A 25,322-nucleotide genomic window follows, 5' to 3' on the forward strand; every position below is an offset into this window, starting at 1 on the left:
AAGTGGGTGTGTTGTGTGTCTTGAGCATGAAATTGTGGTTGTTGTAATTATGACGATAGGACCAGCACTAAGCATCGGGCCACCGTCAAGCTGTGCCACAACGCACATGTGTGAGTCCTGCGTAATGTCTGAGAAAGACTGGGAAACAAACTGTCACTGCTGTGCTTTTTGACGTATTTTTCTTCTAGCTGACTTCAATAATACAAACAAACGTAATCTTACAATCTGTAAGGGTGCGGTTGACCCATCAAGACCAATATTGTGGTACAGCAGAATTAAATGTCAGCTGCCCACATAGCCTCTCCTCTGAAATTAGAGTTCCCTATTGGAAACACCACAGCCCATTTCACAATCGTGGTGCAGTGTTTCCTTCTGCTCCTTCCTCGATTCTGATTCAGATTGCCACCTGACTAATCCTTCATGCTGTCGGGAGTTCCTGTGTTTCTGACGGTGTCGGCTATCAGAGGGAGCGCAGGGTGGGGACGTCATCGGAGTTCCTCAGGGTGCCCGAGGCAGCTGTGGCCTTTACTTGCCACTGACTGATAAAAGGTTGACTGTTGTGCATCCTTACTGTGGATAAGTGTTAAGTAATAATCTGAATTTAAGTGTTATTTTTTTTAAATAAATTAAATTAGTGTCACTCTTTCTCTACTATTGCATCATTTGTAATAATATTCAATGACCCCCTTTTTTTATGATGGACCTTAGTACATGACTTAAATCATATTAAAGCCTCATGCCACTTCATAGCCCATTCCTTCTGGGATTTATAAGACATATACTAAACATCAATAATGTGAACAGTGCACAACTTTGTAACACTGGTACAAAGATTAATACTGTCCATACTTTATCGATTAGATTTGTAACAATTAATACATAGTTGACCTTCAAATTAATTGATTGAAAAAAGTTGTTATTTGCAGCCTTCAAATATTTTTCAGCTTAACCTCCTTTTCATGTGTCGTGTTCTTTTCAGTTAGTTCCTTTTCTGTGGCTATATAGTGTCCTATGAATCAAAAAAGTGTCAGTTGTTTCTACATTTTTTTCCAAAATCAAAACAAACTAAGAAATGGTGTATTTCAATACTATAAATTGTAATGGAGGCATATCAACCACAAATTAGTCACGTTATTGCTTATTATTTGCTGCATCTGACTGCAACGTGTTGTTAGACCAAAATAATGATCATAACAAATCCATAATTTGCCTAAAAGCCTTTCTTCAGAGCCACTGGAGGCATGCCATTACTTTTCAGCTACCATCAAATATCATCTTGTCAGTGAACTATTGGAAGCTGAAAACATTTGACTCTAGGCCTCTCTCACGTGTCTGCTGTTTGTTGAGGTAAATCCCCAGGTTTTTCAATGACCCATTGTGGCCTTTGTGAGACAGTATCCTCAAAGTGATCAGTCCATTTTTTTTTTTTTTTTTGCCAGGAGGTATTTTTACTGCAAAGATCTTAAACAAGCAATGACTACTGCTACCTTCTCTGCTCATCCACACCCAATAAATAGCAACATTGTCTCCAGGAAACCAAATTTATTTAAATTATCTGGAACGGAGCAGAGTGAAGAGAACAGGTATAGACACCTGTCTCTTCCACGTGAAAACAGATTCCTGGCCTGTCATACAGAGCTGTAGGCAGTCTCTGTCTCACATTTTATTCTACTTCTTTCTCTTTAATCAACATTAAATGGAAACCACACTGCACCAAAATTACAGTGGAAGTACCATGGAGAATGGCCAAGGATTTTATTTTCCTGTGTAAATTAAGACAATTCCTGGTGATGTAAGATGTTGCTTGTGAAGTATCTGACATATTTTGATCAAGATTAAGTTGTGCTAAATTCAGCTTGGCTCTGTAAGGGCCTATAAATTTGGATGATTTTTTAACTGGGGCTGGGTATCACCACTGATTTCGCAAATTCGATTTGATTCCGATTCACAAGGTATTCACATTACTGAACTCTCCTCTCATCTCTACATCACTGTCTGTTTGTCTGTGCGTGAGTGATTGATTGAGTAGCAGCGGGGCTGGCCCAAGGCCTGTATTTGAGAGTGTAAACTCCGCAGATTAGAGGTGAGAGAGGCGTCTTGATCAAATACACCCAGACTCACCAGCTAAAATTTAGGCGCACTGGTGCGGCCAAGGAACATTTTTTGTAGCACTTCACAGATTTTGGTCACAAGTGCAACCAAAGTGGTTGCACTCTGGAGCCCTGAACATGTTTGTTGACATGTTTTTGACTTGTCATTTAATCTAGAGGTCAAAAACCTGACACTAGGAGTGCTGTATGTTCAGCTAAAAGTGGATATATGTCTTAGTAAAGCATATGCTGTCTTGTTGTGTAACTTCCAACAAAGGCTGCATTATCACTCAGGGGAAAGAGCAGGGATTTATGGCAGCAATTTATCCTCAAAACCTTGATCATACATGGAAATGTATTTCCTACAAAAGCCTCTTCATTCAGGTGTCTAGCATAAGTCATACATTTGCCATGTATGTGTTCATTCATATACAGTAGCTCCACATGTTTGCATTGAATGTTAGACATTGTCTCGGGAAGAGTGGGAGAGCAAATCACTGCATGTTCATGTTGGCTGTGTTATCGTCTGCAGGTACAGTAAGACTGCAGGAGCATTTTAAAGAGCCTGTACGGAGGCGCTGTAAACCAGTGAGATGGGACATTAGGAGTCAAAGAGCAGCGCTTCAACAGCTTAATGATGTAGAGGCAACCAGCTCTATCAGGCAGTAAACTCTTTAATATGCTGTTAATTATTTCTGAGAGATTGAATATTGATTAAAAAGCAAAATGGTTTTAATTATAGCTCCAGCTCCACTGCCATCCTAAATGATGATGATTTGGGGCTTTGCATTAGTTTGAATTTTGTTCTTACTTTGTACTCAGTGAAAGCTCGGTCTCAGTTTAACCTTTGTTTCAGCTCCTTCTCTGAACTCCAGCTTCAGAGCTGCAAACGCTGATCCACGGTCTAAATTTGAAATTCATGACCTGATTCCTGCCCTGTGTAGCAGTCCCAGAACATGCATTGCCGACCCAGGTAATTCCTTTAAATCGTGCTTGAGTAATTCTAGCATGGTTTCCTTTTAACATGTCTCTGTTGCACTTGAAAATGAGGCTTATGCACAGTTGTTTCTGAGAGGGTTGACTTGTTCAAGTTTCACCATACCACATTGTGACTACAAAAAAAAACCCCAAAAACATATCTTAGCTGAAACTTTTTATTTATGTGGAATTAAATATGAGCTCATTAGACCAAATTATCTTTTATTATTTTCATCACTTTGAAAATGCCTGTCATTTAGAGTTCACACAAGGGCACAACCATTTTTAGTATTCATTAATCTGCAGAATATTTTTTCAATTAAATAGTTATCAGTGAAAAATACCTTTCACAATTTCCTGAAGCCCAAATTAAGATGAGCTATCTTGATGTCTAAAACAAAAAGATATTGATCTTACTTACTTTTACACAAATAAATGCTGAAAGTTAAACCAATACATTTTTGGCACTTTTTTCAGCAGTGAATCGATTGTCAAAATAATTATTAACTGTTTCAGCCCTAGTCCACACTATCTTTTCTTTTGTCTGTTTAACTGCTAAATAGCCAACATAGATTAAGGCCTTCCTGTCTAGGAGTTTGCTAAAGGCAATGGAGTAAATAGCTGGCAGATTTACTCGACCTCCCCTTTGCTCACTGCTTGCTTCAGAGACTGGCTCAATATTTAACATCGACGTTGAACTGGATGTAGCAGATGCAGATGAACAGAGGCCCTCAAGATTGCCACCAAAATGCATGTGCTGCCAGTGCTTTAAGTGGTCTATTTGTGATTCAGCAGTAGGATCTTGCTGGCTGCCAGGCTGGCATGGAGTCAACTTCCCAGGGGGTGTGTGTTAATGCGGGCCCCCAGGCCGTGGGACCAGGGTAATTGGGTTCGCATGGTCGGTGTCAGGGCACCCCTGCCACCTCCAAAACAAAGGCCACCTCCCAGGCAAGCTGTTAGGGATAGAGAGACAAACCCCTTGCGATCACTGCTCTGATTCACTGGAAAGGCTTATTCAATTACTGGAATCTTGTATGTGTTTTTTTATATTGACCTGCAGATTGCACAATGAGCTGAGGGCCTCACATTTGTGTGCGTTTCCTTTGCTCTTTTCATCTGCTGTGATCTCACTCTCTTTTCTGTCCCTATTTAAACTATAGGGTAGGAGTGTCGCAATACATCACATTAATCTAACACCTCGTTAATGATTTTTGTCTCTTTCTGTCGTACATATTTGGTTTCATTCACAAACATAGTTTTAGTTATTGTTGTGTGTTTTATGAGCAAAACACTCACTCAGTCTCTGGGGGGCTGATAGTTTTACCTAAAACCAGGAAAGACCCAAAAAAAGAAGACTTAAGGATACTGCTCTTCATCTGTCAATGAGTTAGTGACCTACTCACAAACAGCGTTGTCACAGAGAATGTGTGTATGTTTTTTATTAGAGATGTTAATTTTTTTTATGTTATAATAATTCAGCACTATTACCCCAAAAAATTATTTGGATATATCCAAATGTTTTGTTTACTGATCTTGTGGGCTGTCAATATCACTGCGGATAAATTGCTGTTGAAGAACATGCAGCTGTACATGTGGCGTAAAAAGGGTTCTGCATACCGACATGAAAACATCATTCTAACTGTGAGGTACAGTGGAGGGGGCATCATGATTTGGGGTAGCTTTGCTTCCTAAGAATCTTGAAAGCTTGACAGGATCAAGGGTGAAATTAATTCCCTAGTTTATCATGGAATTTTAACAGGATAATGTTAGGGAGTCTGTCTGCCAGCTGACGTCCAGTAGAAGTTGGGTGATGAAGCAAGAAAATAAAGAAAAAACACCTGTTGGAGTTCCCCTGTTCAGAACTTAACCCAATAGAGATATTGTGGAAGGACCTCAGAGCCTTTCACACCAGACATCCTGAGAGTATTACAGACCTGAAGCAGTTCTTAGGGAAGAAATGTCTAACATTCCTCCTGAACATTGTGCAGGTCTGATCTACAGATACTGGAAGAGCTTGTTTGAGGTTATTGCTGCCAGAGCAACCACTTATTAGATTCAAGGGTTTACCTACTTTTTTCATCAGCACTGTGAATGTATAATGGGTGTGTTAAATAAAGACACAAAAGATTAAAGTTCTTTGTGTATTAGATTAAGCACATTGTTTGTCTGTGTAACTTAGATGAGCAGATCACATTTATGGCAAATGAATTTGAAAAAACAGTTTTTTTCAAAGGGTTCACCGACTTTTACTTACCACTGTCTTGGCCCCTAAACTTCCCATGTAATGTTTCTTATATCACAAGATTTAAGATAACGTTTCACAAACACATGCTGCTCCTTCTCTCATAAATCAGCATGGCTGTGCTAGTATTGCACTTAGTAGTAGTTTTGATCGTGTTTATGTTTTTCATCTCTGCCGTATGTGTACAAGCCCATTCTTCTTCCAATACAAAATGGAAGGAATACAGCCACACAAGGCAACAGCGTACATTACCTATTTACTTACAAACCAATAGATGTTAGACACAGCTAAGTAGAACTTACAAGAAATTATGTAAGCAATGATGAATTTTCCTCCAAATATCACTTAATGAGAGTTGGGGCAATTACTTACTAACTAATATCTTAAACACCATGGAAAATTGACCTCAGTCAATTGGCCTGTTGAGTATGGGCAACACGGTGGTGCAGTGGTTAGCACAGTCACCGCACAGCAAGACGGTTCCTGGTTCCCATGTATGTGTCCGAAGTCCACAGTCCAAAGACATGCAGATTGGATGTTAGCTCAATTGGAGACATTAAATTGTCCAAGTGTGACCCTTAACGGATAATGGGTGCAGATAATAGATGGATGGACAATACGGCCATCAATAAGTAGCACATGATGATGCACTGTATTGTAGAGTTTTAACTTGGCTGTTGGTGTAAGGAAATTTCTCTTCCACTTGTCCCGGTCAAGCCTAAATGTCGAGCCCTGTTAAGTTTTAGCGGTTTGCATTCATGGGTCACAAACCCTATAGCTTGCTTTGTGGCCTCTGAAGACAGCCTCAAGGGACTAAGTTGATCCACAGCCAACCAAGATCTTCCACTCCTCTGATCCTCTGTCCCTCTGCCTGGTCCTCATGCCTGTCATTCTGTGTGTCTGCAACAGCTGGATGCTTTTTCTCTACTTAGAAGTCCTCCCTTTGTTTTCCACTGACTAATAAGACAAAGGTGTCTCTCTTGCCTTTTTAAGGTTCAGTGGGTTTAAAGGAACTCAGGGGTTTACTTTGCTTTGTTGACAACTCTCTCCATTCAATGTTTAACTGCCCCACAGCCACAGTTGCGCTCCCAATTGATTGGCAGAATAATTATGGACTTGATTTGTTCAACCACAGGCGAAGTGGGATTAAGGGAGTAGGGGGAACAGAGAGAGCATGTATACCATTTTTCTTTTTGAACAACACAGCAGAGAGGTTGGCTTTCCTGCATCTTTAAAGCCAACTTTAGCACAAAATGGCCCACTAATAACACTGACACGTAGATTGCACTCTAATGATCGAACACAGGCACAAAAATTTCGTGTGACGACGTTACATTACATCAAAATCAATGAAAAGATGAACATTTACATCTCCTGTACCAGGCATCGCGTTCGGAGCATTCGACATTAAATTTGCGTCTAGACTTGTCTTTGCTTTTATATGGTATGTAATCTTGATGTGTGAAAAACTGTGCTGCGTCCAGTGCGAACGCACCATGAGACTCTGTTGCACTTTCTGTCACCAACCAGGAAGCCCCAGTTGGCGGTTTACACTGCTGTAGGCTGCAATAAGCCGAACAATGTGCTCAGTCGCGTGAATGGTGAAGTGATAATTGACACATCCTAAAAATGCAAGTAAGGACGGGGTTATTAATGCTTTCTTCCAGGGGGTGGTTTCAGCGGAATCATTAAGCCCTTAATTGAGAAGGAAGACTGACATTAAAGCTGTTGCTTGGCGTTGCCCTTACCTACTTGTTGTTTAATGAAGATGAGGCTTTGGGAAGTTTGCTGCACGATTACAGAGCTCATGTGCAATCACAATACTCAGATGCAGTGCTATTTTAGTTGGAGAGATTTTAAAAATAACCCCTTAAGTCCTTTGCCTGGAGGGCTGGAAAAAGTGAGGAGTCGTCACTTCAGTCTTTGACTGAAGGGCAGGTGAGCAGAGTTCCCACCTCTCCATGTTTATCCCTCTAGGAAAACAAGGGCTTCTCCCACGCTGAATATAAGCCGTTGATATGGAAGGTATGACCTGGGTTTCGGTCGAGAGTAAAGATGCCAAATGCTTGTTACCAGGTTACATCACTGTTGTTGTTGTGAGTGCATGTGCCAAATCTGTGCATAACAGAGGGAGCACGCTTAGTGATTCTTCCCCTCCCTTTTGCCAAGTTACCATCATACTACAGGAAGATTCCTGTCATAATAAGCTCTCTCTCTCTCTCTCTCTCTCTCTGTCTCTCTGTCCCTCTCTCTGTGTCTCTCTCTCTGTCTCTGTGTCTCTCTCTCTTTCTCTCTCTCTCTCTCTCTCTCTCTCTCTCTCTCTCTCTCTCTCTCTCTCTCTCTCTCTCTCTCTCTCTCTGTGTCTCCTTCTCTCATGTTCTTTCTCTTGTCCCTATCTCTGTCTTTCTCTCTCATGCTGTTTCTCTCTCGATCTCTCCGTCTCCCCAAACACCAAAGTCTGTGCAGCATTTAAAACTATCAGCGGTGTAAATATTTATTGTGGTCTGTTTGAATCCTGGTGACATTGTTTTTAATGCGGCATTCATCACTTCTACCACTCTGAAGTAGCATACAAGACTGAATGGACATAACAGGTCTTAGTGGTTGCGTCTGTGCAGCTGAACAGACACATGCTTTCGGAGCGTTACCCATGACGGATGCATGACTGCCGTAAAAGGGGATTAATTGCGGAAATTGTAGATAAGTGCAGGAGAGCACTGGTCTGGTACCTATCAACAGTCTTGTGTCTGCAAGTGGGAGTAAGAATGTGAGCTGAATACCCTGTTCTTTACTCACAGAGGAAATTATCAGAGAAATGCACAGGCATTTGAAAGGAATTCGTTTTTGCTATTCATATATATATAAAAAAAAAAAAAGGTTTACTTAGGCCATTTTTAAAGGAATAGATCAATGTAATACACTTGCCCCTGGCACTTGGTCTGCATTCCAAAATGTTGCATTGTGAGTATGGATGAAATATATGAAATACAACATTTTGCTAGTGAGCTGTAGAGCGGGATTGCCATCTTATCAGTCACAGGCTAAGCTTGGCTAACTACAGCTTGTTTAAATACATTGACATTACTGCTATGGATTGTGTGAAACTCTTGCAAATAAAAGCAAATTACGGTATTTCCCAAAATGCTGAACTATTGCATTCATTTTACAGGATTTCTGAACAATGTTAACCTCGAAGGGATTGAAACTTGCACTTTTAAGTCACGTTTGTGCATCTCTCTACTACTAATTAGATCTCAGTGCACAACAAGTCAGCACTTAAAAAAACTTTGTACTGTCCTTACTGATTACTGTAGCAAGGGTAGGCACAAATGCCCCTTCATAAGACAGTATCAGATCTGTGTAATAATGATGGTCATGAGCAGGGCCATGAACCAATGCCATGTTGACTCATACACCAATGACAAACAGGGATTTGTTCCCCCAAATTACCCATTCACATTGCAGTAAGCGCCACACTCAGCACATAGGTAAACTGATGTTTGGTTCATCAAACAAAGAATAAATTACTTTTGCTTCATTGACCTTACATTATTAAACAGGATGGTAGTTGAAAGCGTTAAGTGTGTGTGCTGTCTGTTTCAGTTCTACTTATTATTTTTCATTTCCTGTGGGGTGTCTTGTCATATCTTTAAAAGCAGCTCCCTTCTGGGGATATACTGCAACCTGATTTCTCTTCGTATTGGCTGAGATGACTTGGACTGTAATTCAAATAGCAAAACCAAATTTATTCACCTTTTTGTTTTGCCTACTTCCCTTTAGTGTGCCTCCTGTACTTCTGCTTTAGTCAGTAGTTCATTTTGTTTCGCAGACTATCTTGCCTGATAGTTTCATTCATTAGAGTTGCATTTCACAAGAGTGAAATGATCTTTTTATAGCATAGTGTATGTTTTTCTGAAAGGGTTTATCTTGCATCTGTTGCTTGTCCTTTGGTAATCACAGAGCCGTTCATCATTAGTTATTTGAAAGCCTAGGCATCTGACTATAAGAATTATTAACACAAAATATTCAATATTAAAGGCAGATACTGTAAGAAATCAGATTTTGTCATTTCATAATCAGGCTACGGTTACTGTGGTGGCAGTGGGCTGGGATATGGGAGATTGCAGACATCTGTATCTATGTTGTACTCTGTTTCAGAATCATTAGAATGTGATCGTGTAAGGGACCCAATGAATTCAAATGTAACTTAACACATCCCTCAACAAAACATCTGCATTTTTTCAGCTTTGGTTACTTTCTGAAAACTGAAACTTCATTCAATGTAAAATAATATTTCCAATGTATTAAATAAGATGTGGGAACAGCATTATAACCATCAGGGATGTTTTTGTCATAGGAGGTTGAAAAACCGGTATTGTCCCATCCTTAACTGTAGGGTAAAGTAAATGATATGCGATACTTAACAATAGTGTTTCAAGTGATTACAGGGATAACTAAGGCCGTGTCCCAATTCCTCTCCCTTGGCCCTACCCCGTGATAGGAAGTGCCCTTTGCTGGGAGTGTCCCCCTTTAAACGGAGCCACAATGGAGAGGGCTAAAAAATCTTCCCCTAGGATTTGGGACACCACTCACTGTGTCATCAGCAGCCAACCACAGCTATCACACAGACAAACGATATATATTCTACATTAATATATTAACAACCATTATCAACCAACATTATAATAGTGACACATCTGACAACTGTAGGACAGATGCGACAGATTGATCTATTGATCAATTCACAGTCAGTCGGTTTGTGTTTTTTAAAGGTAACATTAGTCCTGCCCACAGAAATTTCTGCCATGCAGTGAAAGCGTTATAACATGAGCGGGACGTTTCTTTCAAACTTCATATATGGGACACAGGAGTAATGAACGTTACCTGTTACTCTCACTCAGACTGTTTACATGCTTGTTTCAACGGCGTGAATAGAGATTTTCCTGAAACGCTTGTCACAGCTTTTCAGTTATTTTTTAATTTGCTCCTGGATTAAAAGATATTCAGCTGGATGTCCTGGTTATTTTGCTATATTTCATGCTTACATTTATGAGCATTTTACCAATTGCCCCACATGGAGAAATGCGCCAACACGCGCAAAACAAAGGAGTAGGGCCAAGTGGTAGATGTTTTTTTTTTTGCCAACTAATAATGTGACATATCTAAGAATCACAGAACATCATGTGAATGCTACATTCCATTGTATATTTACAAATCATAAAATAATACTTTACTATATAGGTTTTCTTAGCAATTTTCTCCAGAACAAATTCTCAAGAAGATATTGATGAAATTATGTGATTGATATGACAAGATAATGAGTTATAGTTCACTCCTATTCCAAACGTTTTTCTATTGTCTTGGCTTAGATAACATCTGAACCCTGATTATCAGTTACATATCTGCATAACATTGGACCAAAAAACAAATTAATATGCTATGAGAGTCGTTAGCATTCCCTAATAAAATCACTGAGCTGAAGCAGTTCTGTGTGAATAATAGTCCAAGATTCCTTCTGAACGTTGTGCAGGTCTGATCTCCAGATTTGTTGGAAGTTATTGATGCCAAAGAAAGTCAGTTATTAAATCCAAGGAATCACTTACTACTTCCATCAGCACTGAGTTTAACAATTTTTAATGGGTGAATTCAATAAAAACACAAATAATTATAATTGCTTTTTAGCTAAAGTGTGTCGTGGTTGACTACTCTTATGTTAAATATTATGAACAATTAATGAAGAAAACAAGGTAATTCAGGATTCATGTTCTTTTTCTTGCCACAGTAAAACATCTATACTGTCTCAATTACACTTGAAATTGAGTAGCTGATTGTTGTATGTTATATCATTGAAGCAGATTAGATGTTTCTAGCACAACCTCACCCTCTTCCATGATGCATGGAGAAGGGATATATTCTAAACTCCATGACCAACTGTTGTATATAGAACAAGTTTGTTGCAAGAGGTCTGAAATTTATTGGCAATATATTGAACTGTTGAAGACAGCTAAATGTTCATTGTATCAATATCAAACTTAAAATATTTATTTTATCCTGGCTTCCCCAAAATTGCTTTGTTATTACAGACATCAATTTTGAAATAGTGGATTTTGTGAACATGACTGATTTTATGACGCAGTTAGTGACTCGCAGCTCAGTGCATACTTGCTTAACATGATAATGTTGACGTAATCTGCTATGTTGTGTTTGAGTAATCCCTGGTTGTTACTCATCTTGTTGCCTCATTGGGCATTCTTTAATAAAAGAGGGCCTGGCACATATATAATAAACATGCTTCTCAGCTTGATCGAGCCACTTCAGAGTTAGCAGCTGAGACACAGTACACAATCACTTATATGCTGTCAGTGCTCTTTTGGCAGTGGGAACGTTGATAAGTCCCATCAAGAATTTAGTAAATTGAGATGTTTCAAAAACACTTTCTCATTCAGAATTAAATCTGCCATTAATCCCTGGAGGATAAAGAAAATTTGAGTGTTGAATGGAGAATACATTTGAACAGCTATTTCTCTCTCTGAGCCTGCCTAAATACTCCCAGCGCTCCATTCAAAAACTAAATTAAAGTTGAGAGAGAGAAAGACGTTTTTTTTTCCTCCTCTTTTTAGTGGTGACATTGACAGAACCCCCCTTTTCTTACAGCCAGATCAAAGTTGCTCCGTGTGTGGGATCGTAGTCTGTTTCCATTGGGCTTGAATCACAGAGCCTGAACTCTTAGACCTCTTCGATGCAGAATCTGTTGGTACTTCAGCTCTCTGCCGGGACCGATGCCAGCATGGTTGTGCCCTTCACACTCTCCCCTGCTGCTCCATCTCCCTTGGCTTTTCTCTAATCTTCCCTGCCTTCTCAGTACTCCTCTGCTTACCCCCAGAATCATTGGTGAACATACTCAGACAGTCCCTCTTGAAGCGGCAGCAGACTGGGGCTTGTCTCTGCTCTGACTGTCCCACAGTCCTGGCAGGGTAATGAAGGCAGCAGGAGTGCTGCCTTACCTCCCTGCTGTGTTGTGCTTCATCATGCCTGCTGCAGCTCAAGGTTCTCTAATTAAGACACTGACTTGGCCCTACAGATTATGTAGCAGCTGGATCATTAGCATGGAAGGTCAAATGGCATGTGTCTCCGTGTAACGGGCGGAGCTCCTTTCATCAACCCTTGCCTCTGTCAGCTCACCCCCAGCGGCCACCAGAAGGCTCCGCCTGCTTCCTCCTCTGTTTTACCCCCATTAATACTCAACGTTTGGTGTCCGAGGCAACATTTAGATCAAGATCCACTAACTTACACAACACTGAGCTGTCTGTTTATTAAGATCACAAGCTACATCTAATACAATCCATTACAACAGACACCATCAGATAAAGGGTGATTTAAATCCTCACTCATTTTGTTGGCTGTAAATAGGGCTGGGCAATATTATTTCAAATCAATATCACAATTAATTCAAACTTTAACCTCGATTATGATTAATGAAAGATTATTTTATGCCATGGCTGCAGCTAATGACTAATGTCTGCATTATAAATTGTGAACTCATAAAGCAATGCCTTCAAATGTCTTGGACAGAAAGTTCCCTGTAATGTGTTCAGAAAAACATCAAACAAGAACTTCAATAAGATAAGAGGTACAATATTTTGTTCTTTTGATTTATTAATGTAGATATTTGAGTTTAATTATGTAGGTAAATATTTAAATAATATTTTGTATTTCAATAAAATAACAAATGGATTGGAAAATCACTGCCATTTGCTGCTTGTGAGTCACCTTTACTTTAGTCACAGGGTGGAGAAGAGTTACCTTCTGTTTGACTGCTTTGTCTTTACGGAGATGAGAACTACTCTCCAACTTGACTGACTCACCTGTCCACAGTCAGTCAGCGAGGCTGCTCATCTCTCAGTTCGCTCATGGCTGCGGAGGTTGGGAGAGTTACTTTATAGCCTTCAGTGTTTTCATCAAGGCCTCCAGCTATGTGAACAAACATGGTGCAAGTTTTAATGATGAAAAAAGCACAGAGGAAGGTAAATAACCAGCTCTTACCTGAAATGGACAGATTAAATAAACTGTACCAAAAATCCTTTGAGGCATGAAAAAAGCAATGAAAGGTGGCTGAACATCATTTTTGTGCTTGTCATTGAATTAGAGTAGTAGTTTCTAGTCAGTTAGGCAATAAATGCACAGTTCACAGTGTGTATAAGGTGGTATTGTCAAAGCATCTTTGAAAACCTTTTGAAACACTGGTGCAGCATAATCTGCTTCATTATTGTCCAGCTTCATGCTTATTTAGTAATTCTGAATATTTTCCTAAACATTCACAATTTTGCTTGATTACATTTGTACACACATAGTTTATTCATTTCTTGGTATTTCCCAATTTATACTTTATAATAAGTTAAGCTAATGCGTCTTGATCGCCACCTGGTGGTGGGTATAAATCCCAAATAAAGTTCAGAAATCCTGCTTCCTTCATATTAGTTGATGTGACCAAACTAAAAAGTCTGTTTATCAAATTCATTTCTGGTAGTTTTTGGCCAGATGGTTTTTCAAGTGCTAACAAAGTTTGCTTTTAATTAGGTATTAGATGCTATAAAAATGGGATGAAATGTCACCATTGACAGTTGAGATGGACTTCCAATCTGACTTTAAATGAGCAAGATGGCAGAGTTCATATCCAGGATCTTTTTACCTTATTTCTGGATAGTGGAAGGAAGTTTAGACACATCGTTCATCTTTATACACAGTCTATGCAATCCCGCCAAAAGTAGCATATTTGGCCATAGTTTGAACTATGCTGATCATACAAATGGAGAGTGGATCCTGCTGCAAGATAAGCTCACTTAGACCTTTAGTGTTAACTTTGTCTCTTTAAAAACAAAAAAAAGCCTTTGATACTCAAAATAATTAAATACATTTGAATGCAAATATGTTTTACTGAGAAAAACTTGGATTTACAACTCTGCAACATCCTATGAAAACCAACACTGATTATACGGGAATGTTTTAGACCAAGTCTCCTCTCCATTAATGATCTCCCCCTGCTGAATTTGGTTTTTGTCTTCTCAGAATACTGTCTGGATGCCTGTCTGAAAAATGCCTTCATCATCTGGCTCTGTCCGTCTACAGTGATAGCGGATATTGAATTGGCTGCTGGCCACCAGCTAACCCCCACTGTGAGAGATCTTTGAAAGGGACAACCACAAACTGTTTTTGACCAGCTGCCACCAATTCAGCCTGCCCAATTTAGGAATTTCTTACTATTCCTGAAACTCATCACAAGGAGAAAAGGGACTCATTAATAGTTTTTCATTTCTTACCACATTTTTGTTGATTTAAAACACATTTTAGATCTCAAAAACTCCATGTAAATGCTCTATTAATTTATAATTAATATTTTAATAGGTTTAATATTTTGAATGACCTTACTTCAATTAAAACTTTAATATTCACCCATTGAAATGGAATTCTGGAAAAACTGAGTAGGTAGTCATGAGTTTAAAATTTAAAGTGTTTTAAATTTGGCAATGAACACAATTACTGGTTTTGAAAGACACAGTATTTGACCTATTGACTGCTGTCAAGACTGTATGTATTCCCAGCCCACTCAACCACACACAGACACACACATGCACACACAAGCACACATGTGTGAGCATGCTTAGTCAAGAGAAAAATCCCACAACTTGGTGAGGATTTCTCAGTCTCCCGCCTCTTCTGTTTTTTCCCCTCGGCCAGACTGCAGTGTCATCCAGCTCAGGATTTTTTTTCCCCCACACATGCCCTGGTTCACCTACATTTGTAACTTTAGGCTTTACGCTGCCCCTCTATTTTAAGATAGTGAGGGTAGTGTGCCGCCAGGGACAGAGAGACAGGCTGTTGCCGGCTGCACTCTGCACAGCACAGTTGACACGCACAGGGCAGAGGACTATTTGCAAGACGACACTGACTGGCTTGTTTACGGCAGAGGCTCCGTTTGGGGGAGGAAGAGGAGTAGGCTGAAGAGCTGGCAGACAGGGAAGAAAAGAGAGGGGGTTTACTACCCTCAAGAGAGTCGGAATTCCTCCTGAGCCATTCCCCCATTTGGCTGGCAGTTGTGAAAACAATTGCCTGGCATTTACTCTCTCTGTGCAGATGGAGTCCCAGCTATGAGTCAGCTTTGCGAGCAGCAAGTGATGGAGAAAGTGGTGGGCTTGTGATCTGTACAGAGAATATAAGCATACTTTACAGAGGCATAGGGTTTTGATGTTGTCCTGAGCTGCATCCTCACATTTCTTTACATGTATATCTTATATTTATTTTTTATTTTCAATATTAAGTTGCTGCCGGTAACAAAGAGTATTTGACTAATTAATGTATTTCTGTTCCCTCTTTCTCCAGAGTTGACCTACAGAAGATGCTATGCTGATGTCCTGAGCTGAGGGAGCCCTGACTTCATCCCCAACCTGTCTCTTGTCTCAGTTTGTTTTACCAAACGGGATCAACTCAGCATCAGTCAGCGAACACCAACCACCTCCACCTTTTCCCCACCCCCTCCTGCCCAGCCTGCCACCACCATGACGTCGGAGCTGGAGAGTAGCCTGACTTCCATGGATTGGCTTCCTCAGCTGACCATGCAGGCGGCCATCCGCAAGGCAGACGCTCAAAATGCCCATGGGCCAGGCATGGGCAAAAAGAGTGCCCTACTGGATCCTAACACCACGTTGGACCAGGAGGAGGTGCAGCAGCACAAGGACGGCAAGCCGCCCTACAGCTATGCCAGTCTTATCACGTTTGCTATCAACAGCTCGCCAAAGAAGAAGATGACTCTGAGCGAGATCTACCAGTGGATCTGTGATAACTTTCCCTACTACAGGGAGGCAGGCAGTGGCTGGAAGGTAAGAGAGACATTTATGAAATACATCTGCCCTTTATTAATTGCATCACGAAATATAAAGGTTTGTTAAGGTGCCATAATGCAGATGATAATAATTAGGTTGTACCAGTGCTTTTAAAAGTCAGTGCTTTTTAAAGTTAAAATAGAATGACCTTTTGACTTCTGTCACTTTATTCACTTGTGGAGATTTTTTTCATTTTGTACTAATCAGTTGACAGGATTTGCAGAAGAGTTGAAATTCATATTCCTTGACTTAAATGATTGTTTTGTGGTTGCTGGGCATCTTAAACAAAGTGAGATGCCATTGGTAATCACCGTTGTCACTTGTGAGAAAGCTTAGAGAGAAACTATGAGTATGCCAAATCACACAAAGTGCCTTACTCCTTCGAATGAAAAATGGTGCAGCCCCGAGAGAACCATATGAAGTGTAAAACCCTGGATTAATATTCAGAGAAGTGGCCCCTATCTGTGCGAACACAGACTAAATAGCCCATTCATGGGTGGTATTATTCATTGCAGATGCCTTGATAGGGGAAGGCCATTATGCAGAGGGAGAGAGCCAGTGCTGTGTCATCATCTCAAGGAGCCCATGATATACCGAGATGAAGCTATGCTGATTGCCTTTTAAAGGGCCCAGATGGAAATTGATATTAGAATGAGTTTTCCAATCAGTCGACGTTTATTGGAAATAGAATCTAAGGCACTGCTTTATTGCAGTCAGACAAGATGTATGAAGTCCATTTCCTGGGGCGACAAGATCTGGCATGTGTTCAGGCTATATGGAGGTGTTTGTATGTGTGCGTGTATGTGTGTAGGTGAGAGAGAAATGAGACATGTGTTATTATAAATGGAATGATTTTACCTTTTGTAGGGAAATTATTTGTTCTATTTTGCCATCTTTGCTTCCTCTTTTACCGCCATCATTTCTTATTTAGTCGTCAGCAACACAGTAGCATCCGTGCTGTTAGTCTGTGTACTCCTGCATTTTGACTAAGCTCTGCATTTTGTACACCGCCTACCATCAAATTTGCAGGAGTATTAAGCTGTTCATAAAACTGCTCATAGTATCCAGAGAGTAGCTATGAGTAAATCATCATTTAGGTGTTTTAAAGTGGACTTGATGAACTCTTACGCACATCCGCTGACTTAATTGCTCAGAAATATGAGGGTGTGACTGACTAGCCCTCCTGAAATCACAGCAGATAAGACACACTGTTTAACTGACACTCAAATTCATAGGGCTGCACTTTTTATACATTGTAGAGTGGGTTGCCTCAGTGGGAATCAGGCTGTTGCTGCTGGCAGGGTTAAGGCTTTGCTCTAACTCCCAATGAGTTACTGTCCGACTGTGGTTACAGCACAAAGAACTACATGATAACATCATAAGAAGTATTATGAATACATAATAAGATGATGATAACTCACTAAAGCTTGGCTGTTGTGTGGTAGTTCTTCTGTTGTGTGGCTTTGTTTTAGAATAAGGTGGTGATTCCAGGATTTTCATAGTCAAGACACACAAAAGATTTTGTAAAGGATTCAAAACATTTTTATCATTCAAGATTTGGAAATCTTGTGAAATCTGAAGAGATACCACTTTTTAACTTCAAATATAGATCGCATGGGCTCTTAAGAGAGTAAGACAAAGTGGGGAAAAAAGTAAACCATACTATATTTTTTAGAAGGTTTGCCCGCATTTCAAAATCTGCTTGTACCTGCCAATTTTGGTGTACAAGAAGTTTAACATCTAGCTAGATTCTTCCATCTTTATTTTTGCAGTCTAGACATTGACGCTGCTCCTTTTCCAACTTAACGTTATGTAATGCATTAAACTTCAGGCATCGGTGCGTAAATAGCCATAAACGTTAGTTCTCTTTTTTCTTTTTCTTTTTCTCTCTATCTTTCTTCTCTCAGTATCATCCAAAATGCAACACTGGCAAGACAGAGAGATTTCCAGTGCGTTGTTTTCAGGTGCATTTGTGTAGAAAGGGTGTAACAAACAAATTGTTTCAGTTGTATTAGGGCTTAACTGACCAAAGCTTAGCGTCAGTGTGCAGTTTAAAGTTGTGTTATATCAGGGAAGATGTTCTCTTTGAATTCAAAACATTACACCATACATCAAGAGGGATTGTGTTTATTGAAAATATGCCCCGAGTTGAGGCAAAAGCCACATTTTAATGCAGGGTTGCAATTTCAGTCACAGTATTTTCAAACGTTGCATCATATGTAATATTACAGTAGCATGGTTGTGAAGATCTGGTATAAAGTGGTCCTAATAATTCAGAGTTTCTTCTTTGGCAAAAAATTCTATTCTCCTTATCTCACGAGGATATATAACTCTTAATGTTAATGCTGCTTTCAAGTAAGTCTGTGAGTAAAAAATGCACAGTATTCAATGTTTGTTCATCTATTACTTTTGGCAAGGCTTTTATGTTTTTAAATGTTTCAGACACCTTACACTTTGGTGGTCATTAGTCAGAGAATTATCAATTACAGATTTTATCAAATATCTACATCATTTGATTTTACCTCTGTGAAAGAGAAATATGATTTCGAAGTGATGAGGCTCTCTTTTCATTATCAAGTGTAGCTGATTTAGTTTTGACATAACTGGAGTGGTGCCTCGAGTAAAAGGGTAAGTTAAAGAATTAGTCAGCCTTGGTGGAGATTGACGCTCTTCAAATACTTTCTAATTTAGTAAAAGCTTGCACTGATAAAGAAATACTGGTCTAAATGTTGGCTGCAACTGTAGAAATACCCTTCACATTCAAAACCTAGCAAAACCACATCACTCTAACCAGGATGCACAGGAAACGCGGAAAAACCAGTTTAAAGATGTGCTCATAGGCTAGAGCCTGCGTCACTATTTTTTTCACAGTTCTTGTTAATAGGTGGTTTTCCCTGTCATTGTTTTTTCTGAGAATCTAAACTGCTGAAATATTATGCGTAATGTGTGTGTGTCTGTGTGTCTTTGTGTATGTATGTACATATATATATAAAGTCGTCTTATTGCATAAGGGACATTTGAATGAAATCCAAGAAAGCTTAGTTTTCATGCCAGAGGCATTTGAACGAGATCCAGTTGACTTTAGTCTGTTCCTAATGTTTTTGTGGTTGGTTAATTTTCATAAACTAACACACAAATTATATTTTCATTAGAGCCTTTGCAAAAGCCTGGGAAAAGTTTATCTTCTATCATGAGGAGGTCACTAGGAGTTTGTACAGTTGTGAGGGTTTATTGCCATTTAAACCCTCAATTATATGTTTTGATAAGTAGGATAACGTCTAACTGAAATTGTATAATTTTGTAATTTGCATGGAGTAGTAATGTTATTTTTCTACTGTGACTATTACTGTTATGAATCCACCTTTAAATTTGACTGAGTTTGCATGTTTGTGTGTGTAATTAGTTAGAAGCAAATATGCCTGGGTGGGGTGAATGTAGGTCGGATGCAGTCATCGCTTCTCTGTTCCCCTGGAGATGTCAGTCACAGGAATTTGGGACTCAACGCACGCATGCGTCTGTTCTGTATGATAATGCAAGCTGTGCGGGCGAGATGAGACTGAGCTAATCCGGGCGCCAGCAACTCATTTAATCATCTCAATAGAACTCCATTAGCCTGCACTTTTAAGAAATATCAATAAGTGCTGTCAATGAAAACATAATTCATCAAGGTCAAAAAATGTGAAAGCCGCCTTCGAGAGTGCAGAATATGTGCTTGGCATCTATGAGTGAGCAATTAGGCGGTGCTTTTCTTTACGTCGTCTCCAGCTCTTTGAGGTACTTTTGATTCATATTTTGTAGGTTTGTCTAAGCAGCCTTGTGTTCGATTCAGCTCATATAGTGCAGCTTCCCTGTCCTTCAGTTCCTTGCATAGCGAGCATGGCTTTTTGAAGATCTGCCAGATTGCTTAAGGATATTTCATATACTTGGATTCCAAAACATATTTCCTGGAAATGTATAGGCTTTTGCTGACAGTGGGTTTCTGTCATGCAGTATCTTCTTCAGGTGTTGGTGTGTCCTCTTTGTCACATTTCATACCTGTTGCTCAGTTTTTCTCACTTTAAAGCCATTACAGACGTAAACTGGCCGATTTTACTCCCCTGAGATTATAAAGTAAATGGGAACAGTCTCCTTTTACTTCAAGGTCGTGAGGACATGCTTTTCACCCTGTAAGAGAAGACTTATAATTCTGCCGAGACATAACTTTGGGTCAAATTCAGTTTTTAGGAATCCATTACATAAATGTTGGAACTTTGTTTTGCACCCTTTTTTAATAAATTCAAAGAAAAAATATTTAAAGTAAATAAAGCAAATTAATGGAAGTGGTCGTTAAACATAGTTTTCAGACCCATTGCCACAACTTCTCGAATCTGCTCCGTCTCTTCACAGATGCCCTGTTGCGTGTCATGAATAGGAAATAGGCGATCTTTCACAGTTGATGCACAGATGACTGGCAGATGTAAAGGCTTCAAGGCACTTAAACAGAGAACCACAGGGTAGAGGGTATTCCCCTTGTCACACTGTATACCTCTGTGCATCACGATGGGCAGTGAGCTAGAGGATGAGTGAAACAGTTACTAGAAGTGTTGATTCATCAATTAGAATTGAGAGACATATAGATGGATAAACTCAACTTGAATACTTCTTTAAATAAGAGGGATACATTCTTGCATGCATACAAGGATACTTTTACGTAATTAATACAAAATATGTGATTAACCCACACTTACTACACTTACTATACTATACTAAAATTTGAATTGTTAAAATAAATGTTATAGTTGTTAACTTGTTAATTAAGTTTCTTCAATGAAAGTTAACTAGTTATATGAACACAACTGAACTTAAACTTGTAAAAGCTTAATTGATGTGTGTCTTACAAATTAAAGTAATTTGGTAAAGTATCTTTTTCAGTGTGTAGTATTTGGTGCTAAACAGTATATGGTACATAAAATATATATAAACAAAGATATTACATTTCATACATTGTATATTGACTTGATATTGGTACTTGCAAATACTATGAACTCAACTTTCATTTCATCTCTTCGGTGTTGCTCCAGTAATACCTTCATACTGAATGAACTAATTTAAGCAAACAGCCTTGTTAATTCATCTGAACAGATGTCTTTACCTTTGACTGACAGTTATTCTCCCGGGCTTCGGCTCTGATCACGCTGCAAATGTAAGACTTTGTAAGTGCCTACCTGAGCTCTGCAAAACACAGAGTGACAGTGTTTTGTTTTTTTGGGTATATTTTCACTTGAGGGAAGGAACAGTATTGAATAGAGAGACTCCGCATACACAAATGTTGACCTCCATGCTCGTCTCAAACTTTATCCTAGCTCCTCCTAGGCTCACTCCAGGCAAAGTGTGTAAATTCCCCACTGCATTTCTTCCAGGTGAAGAATGCCAAAGAAAATCTGGAGCAATTCTCAACCAGTTTAAAAAATGCTTGAAATGTTTGCTCTTGAACTTGAACTGTTGAGGAGATTGTTGCTACTGGCATGATTTTTTATTTTTTTGTCTTGCACACCTGAGTACAGGAAAGGAAAATTACCTGGGAGAGAATGTAGGCTACTGTTGATTACCAAACAAACATCTCCCACTGCATTTTCACTCAGGTCCATAGCTCTTACATGATCTTGTTAACAGGAAAATGTAGCTTTGGTCTGTAAATCTTCCAATGTGCAGAGATGGGGCACAGAGCTCCCTTCTGCAGGGGCCCTGGACCTTCCTTTGATCTCATTATAAAATGCAAATACACAGAACCCTAAACAGATCAAAGGTTCAACTTCCCATTGGATCTGAAGCTTAATAATAGCAGCCTGGAGCAGTTTCCTATTTTTTAAGAAGCACTTTGGGTAGCTACTGGTCCTCCAGGACATTATTTACTCTGGAGATAATGTTCCTGCTTCTGACTAGTGACTAGCCACAGCTCAGAAAACCCCCTGCTCCTGTTGCTTATTTAAATAAGATCGGTCAGGTAAGAGCATTTGCACTTATGCTTCTTGCCCCTATCTCCTACCTCAAGCTTACGTTTGCAGGGCTTGAAATCTGAAAGTGTAAAATTGCTTTGGTGCTGGACTCTGTGATACCTTCATCTACTCTCTTAACCTGTGCCACCAATACACCGTAAAGAAAGCATTTAAAATGCGAGCAGTTTACTGATATAAATTTTTCTGGAGCAACATCACATGCAAGTTTTGCTGTTCCTCTTGTAACCTATGAGCCACCCTAATTCTAATATGATCCTCAGTTCATACATTTCTATTTTCCAGTCCAGTGTCATATAAACCTTGGTTTGATGAGTGATCAAGTGATAAAGTGGTATTTTTTTGCACTTTTCTTTCATCCTTTATTTCTTGTTAATTGTAGAGACAGCAAAAGAGAGTATGCTTGCCTGGCGCTGACTTTGTCAGGTGGTGGGAGGGGCAGTGATTCACTCGGCAGCCAGTTTGATCCTGCTGTGAGGCGGGTTCCCATGTCAGGAAGCTCCAGCCTGGCCACCCGCCCACCAGCCTCACCTTGCACCCGCCTACCGGCGCCCCACCGCTCACGCTCTGGCCCTTAGAGTGGGTGGGGAGAGCAGGCTGGCAGGCCTTGGCACGGATACATTTTGGCAGAAGCTGCTGTCCCCACACTGAGTGAAGTGCTGACTGCAGTGCAGAACATAAAAGGCCGGAGGCTTCTATCGCTTCCCCTTGTGGCCCGCAGGCCTGTGTAGAGATGTTGGCTTCAGTTTTCCTTGAAACTGTAGCTGTCTATTTGCCAGGCATGGCAATGGCCTCTCAATTCATCCCCTATATGTCTTCTGTTCATTTTAAACAGTCATCAACCCTTAACAGCTCCCTCCCAACTGCTTCTTTTCCATTCAATGTGATGCATCAGCCAGCTGTAAAAGCTTTTGACCATGGTGATCAATTGATTCAGTGAACCACCTCCTCTGTGATAATGAGTTCTGTTAAAGTCAATACCTGACTCACCAACTGGGTTATACCACTTGTGTCGTACTTTTTTTTCTTTCTAAGAATCATTTACATGCAGATAGTCCTGGACAATGATAGGCTGCAAATACCCAGTCACTGCATTGAAATCACATTTAATCACTGTGTATTGTTAAGGCTCTTGAGTTGGACATTTTGGAGAAATAAGATAAGTCAAGGATGTAGGATTTCTGTCGGTGCAGTCAGGATTGTTGGACAGCTAGTTTTCCACTTGTTAGTTAAGTCTTTAGTTTTGAACCAGTTAAATGGAGTTTGGATATGACAACTATAGAGTTAACTGAAGTAGTTAGTCAAGTGGCATTAGTGAGACCCAAAACATTCTGTAATAATGATGGAAAGTGTTAGGATCTGCATTACTGTGTCTTTTCCAGAGCTGTGAATTTATGTGGCGACTGAGATCATCACCTCCAGTTGGCTGCGGCCAGTGCTTTGTCACAGATCTGTAGCCTGAAGCACAGCTCAGGCAAGAAAGTCAAACTCCTATGTCACAGTTACAGTTATAAACTGCAAGGAATTTGAAGCACAATTCAGAACAGCTCATAACTGGAAAAATCATTAGCTGGCTCTTACAGTCTTCAGAGGGGAAGATGAAGGGCCACAGGGAGCTGCACAGAAACTCTTCAGTCATTGTTTCGTGGATAGGAAGCTTTCATACAGAAATAGCACTTTGCTTTCCCTGTATTCTAACTTAGATCTCTTAGTGAATTGTCTTTTTGCCCTCTATACTTTTTCTACTTGGTTTGCTGTCACCTTTGTCTGACTTTACTTTGCAATATGTACATCAAGTATAGCTAATTAATTCTGAGAATATATGTAAATCATTTCCATATATTCTCAGCAATATTTAGCATTTAATGTTGCTGCGCTTTCATGGATTCTTTGAAGATGAATCAGTTGCATTTTTATTTTCAAACTGCCGCTTCTTGCATTATGTCTTGGATGAGGATTAAAAGCAGTCAGTTTCCTGACCCAAAACTTATTTTTTGGGAGAAAAGAAGAAATTCAGCTTTTGATTAAATTGAACTTATTATACAAACTGATAAAAAACCTTTATCAGCATCATAAAACACTTGTAGTTTAAATCATACAAATGTAATTGAACACAAGGTATATTACTTATGACTAGTTTGTAAACGTGGCATGTCCAGCCTGTCGAATCCAATCAACTTCAGTTTAAAGTCCTTTAGAGAGGATATTAAATCAGAGTTTGATTAATAGTCAATTAAATAAGTTAAACATTCAGATTTAGAGACTAATGCTTACCAAAGCAATCAATAATAGAAAAGTTAAGATAATAAAAGATAACAATAAAAAAAACAAGCAGTAAAAACAACAATTAGGGCTTACGTCATACCACATAGAATGAAATTATTGAAATGTATGAAAATTGCATGTTCACCAATCACATGCTCATAAAACACTTTGACTAGCTAGTTTTTTGTTTTTCTCCGTAATTTATATACTTTTCTTGGACATCCCTCATCATGTGTGGTCATGTTTTCAGAAAAATAGCCTCGAACTAAACAACTTATATATATATATATTTTCTTAATGTCAACTTCTGTTTTATTTAACCTATGTTTACTGTACACTGACTAACAAACTCACACAACTATCACAAACTGTCACAACATCTGGACGCATTAGTTTAGTGATTGGCTACTATAAAATCAAATCCCCCCCTCCGGAGAAGTGCTAATAAGAATCAAGGCAATGTCAGACTGAATAATGGAGGAGGAGCATGATGGCCATTCACTATCAATATCAGGCTACCTTTGTTTACATTAGGATCCCAGATGGTGCCTTTTAACGTAGCCTCTTGTATGTGCACTGATTTTTGCCCTGACAAGGAGGAGGAGAAAGGAGCAGAGTGCGCTGATGAATTATGCATGCTATAAATAGAGCACAGCCCTTGGAATCTGCCTTTAACACAGAATCTGCCCTGTTGAATTCATCGAAGCTGCGTTCGAGTGGCTCGTGCTGCCTCTGCCCCCATCTGTATCATAAAATCTAATTTCACAACTGTTTCAAGTAAACAAGTATAATTTAATTTTTACAAATGTCTTTTAGTCGGAGAGTGATTGGTGTGTTTTTTCATTACTGTTGGTCTTTTTTTAAATGTAATTAATAA

At 39.5% G+C, this 25,322-nt stretch overlaps 1 protein-coding gene and 2 long non-coding RNA genes across 3 annotated transcripts in view; 2 read left to right on the top strand and 1 right to left on the bottom strand.

Annotated features, from left to right (window-relative positions):
• foxj3 (forkhead box J3) overlaps positions 1-25,322 on the top strand; it is a 76,391-nt gene that overhangs the window by 15,782 nt on the left and 35,287 nt on the right. Inside the window, exon 2 of the mRNA XM_020101692.2 lies at positions 15,688-16,184. Within this exon, the coding sequence (XP_019957251.1) occupies positions 15,864-16,184 (321 nt within the window). The 5' untranslated portion in view covers positions 15,688-15,863. The remainder of the gene's footprint in view (positions 1-15,687; positions 16,185-25,322) is intronic.
• LOC138412239 (uncharacterized) lies at positions 20,437-21,900 on the bottom strand. Its single transcript, XR_011244725.1, has 2 exons — positions 21,319-21,900; positions 20,437-20,738 (listed from the first exon to the last, which is right to left on the bottom strand). It is a non-coding gene; the product is annotated as an uncharacterized lncRNA (long non-coding RNA).
• Positions 22,013-24,258, top strand: LOC138412241 (uncharacterized). The gene is made up of 2 exons (XR_011244726.1): positions 22,013-22,170; positions 22,563-24,258. It is a non-coding gene; the product is annotated as an uncharacterized lncRNA (long non-coding RNA).

Source organism: Paralichthys olivaceus, chromosome 2 (genome assembly GCF_024713975.1).
Source record: "Paralichthys olivaceus isolate ysfri-2021 chromosome 2, ASM2471397v2, whole genome shotgun sequence".
In the NCBI taxonomy this organism is placed as follows: Eukaryota; Metazoa; Chordata; class Actinopteri; order Pleuronectiformes; family Paralichthyidae; genus Paralichthys; species Paralichthys olivaceus.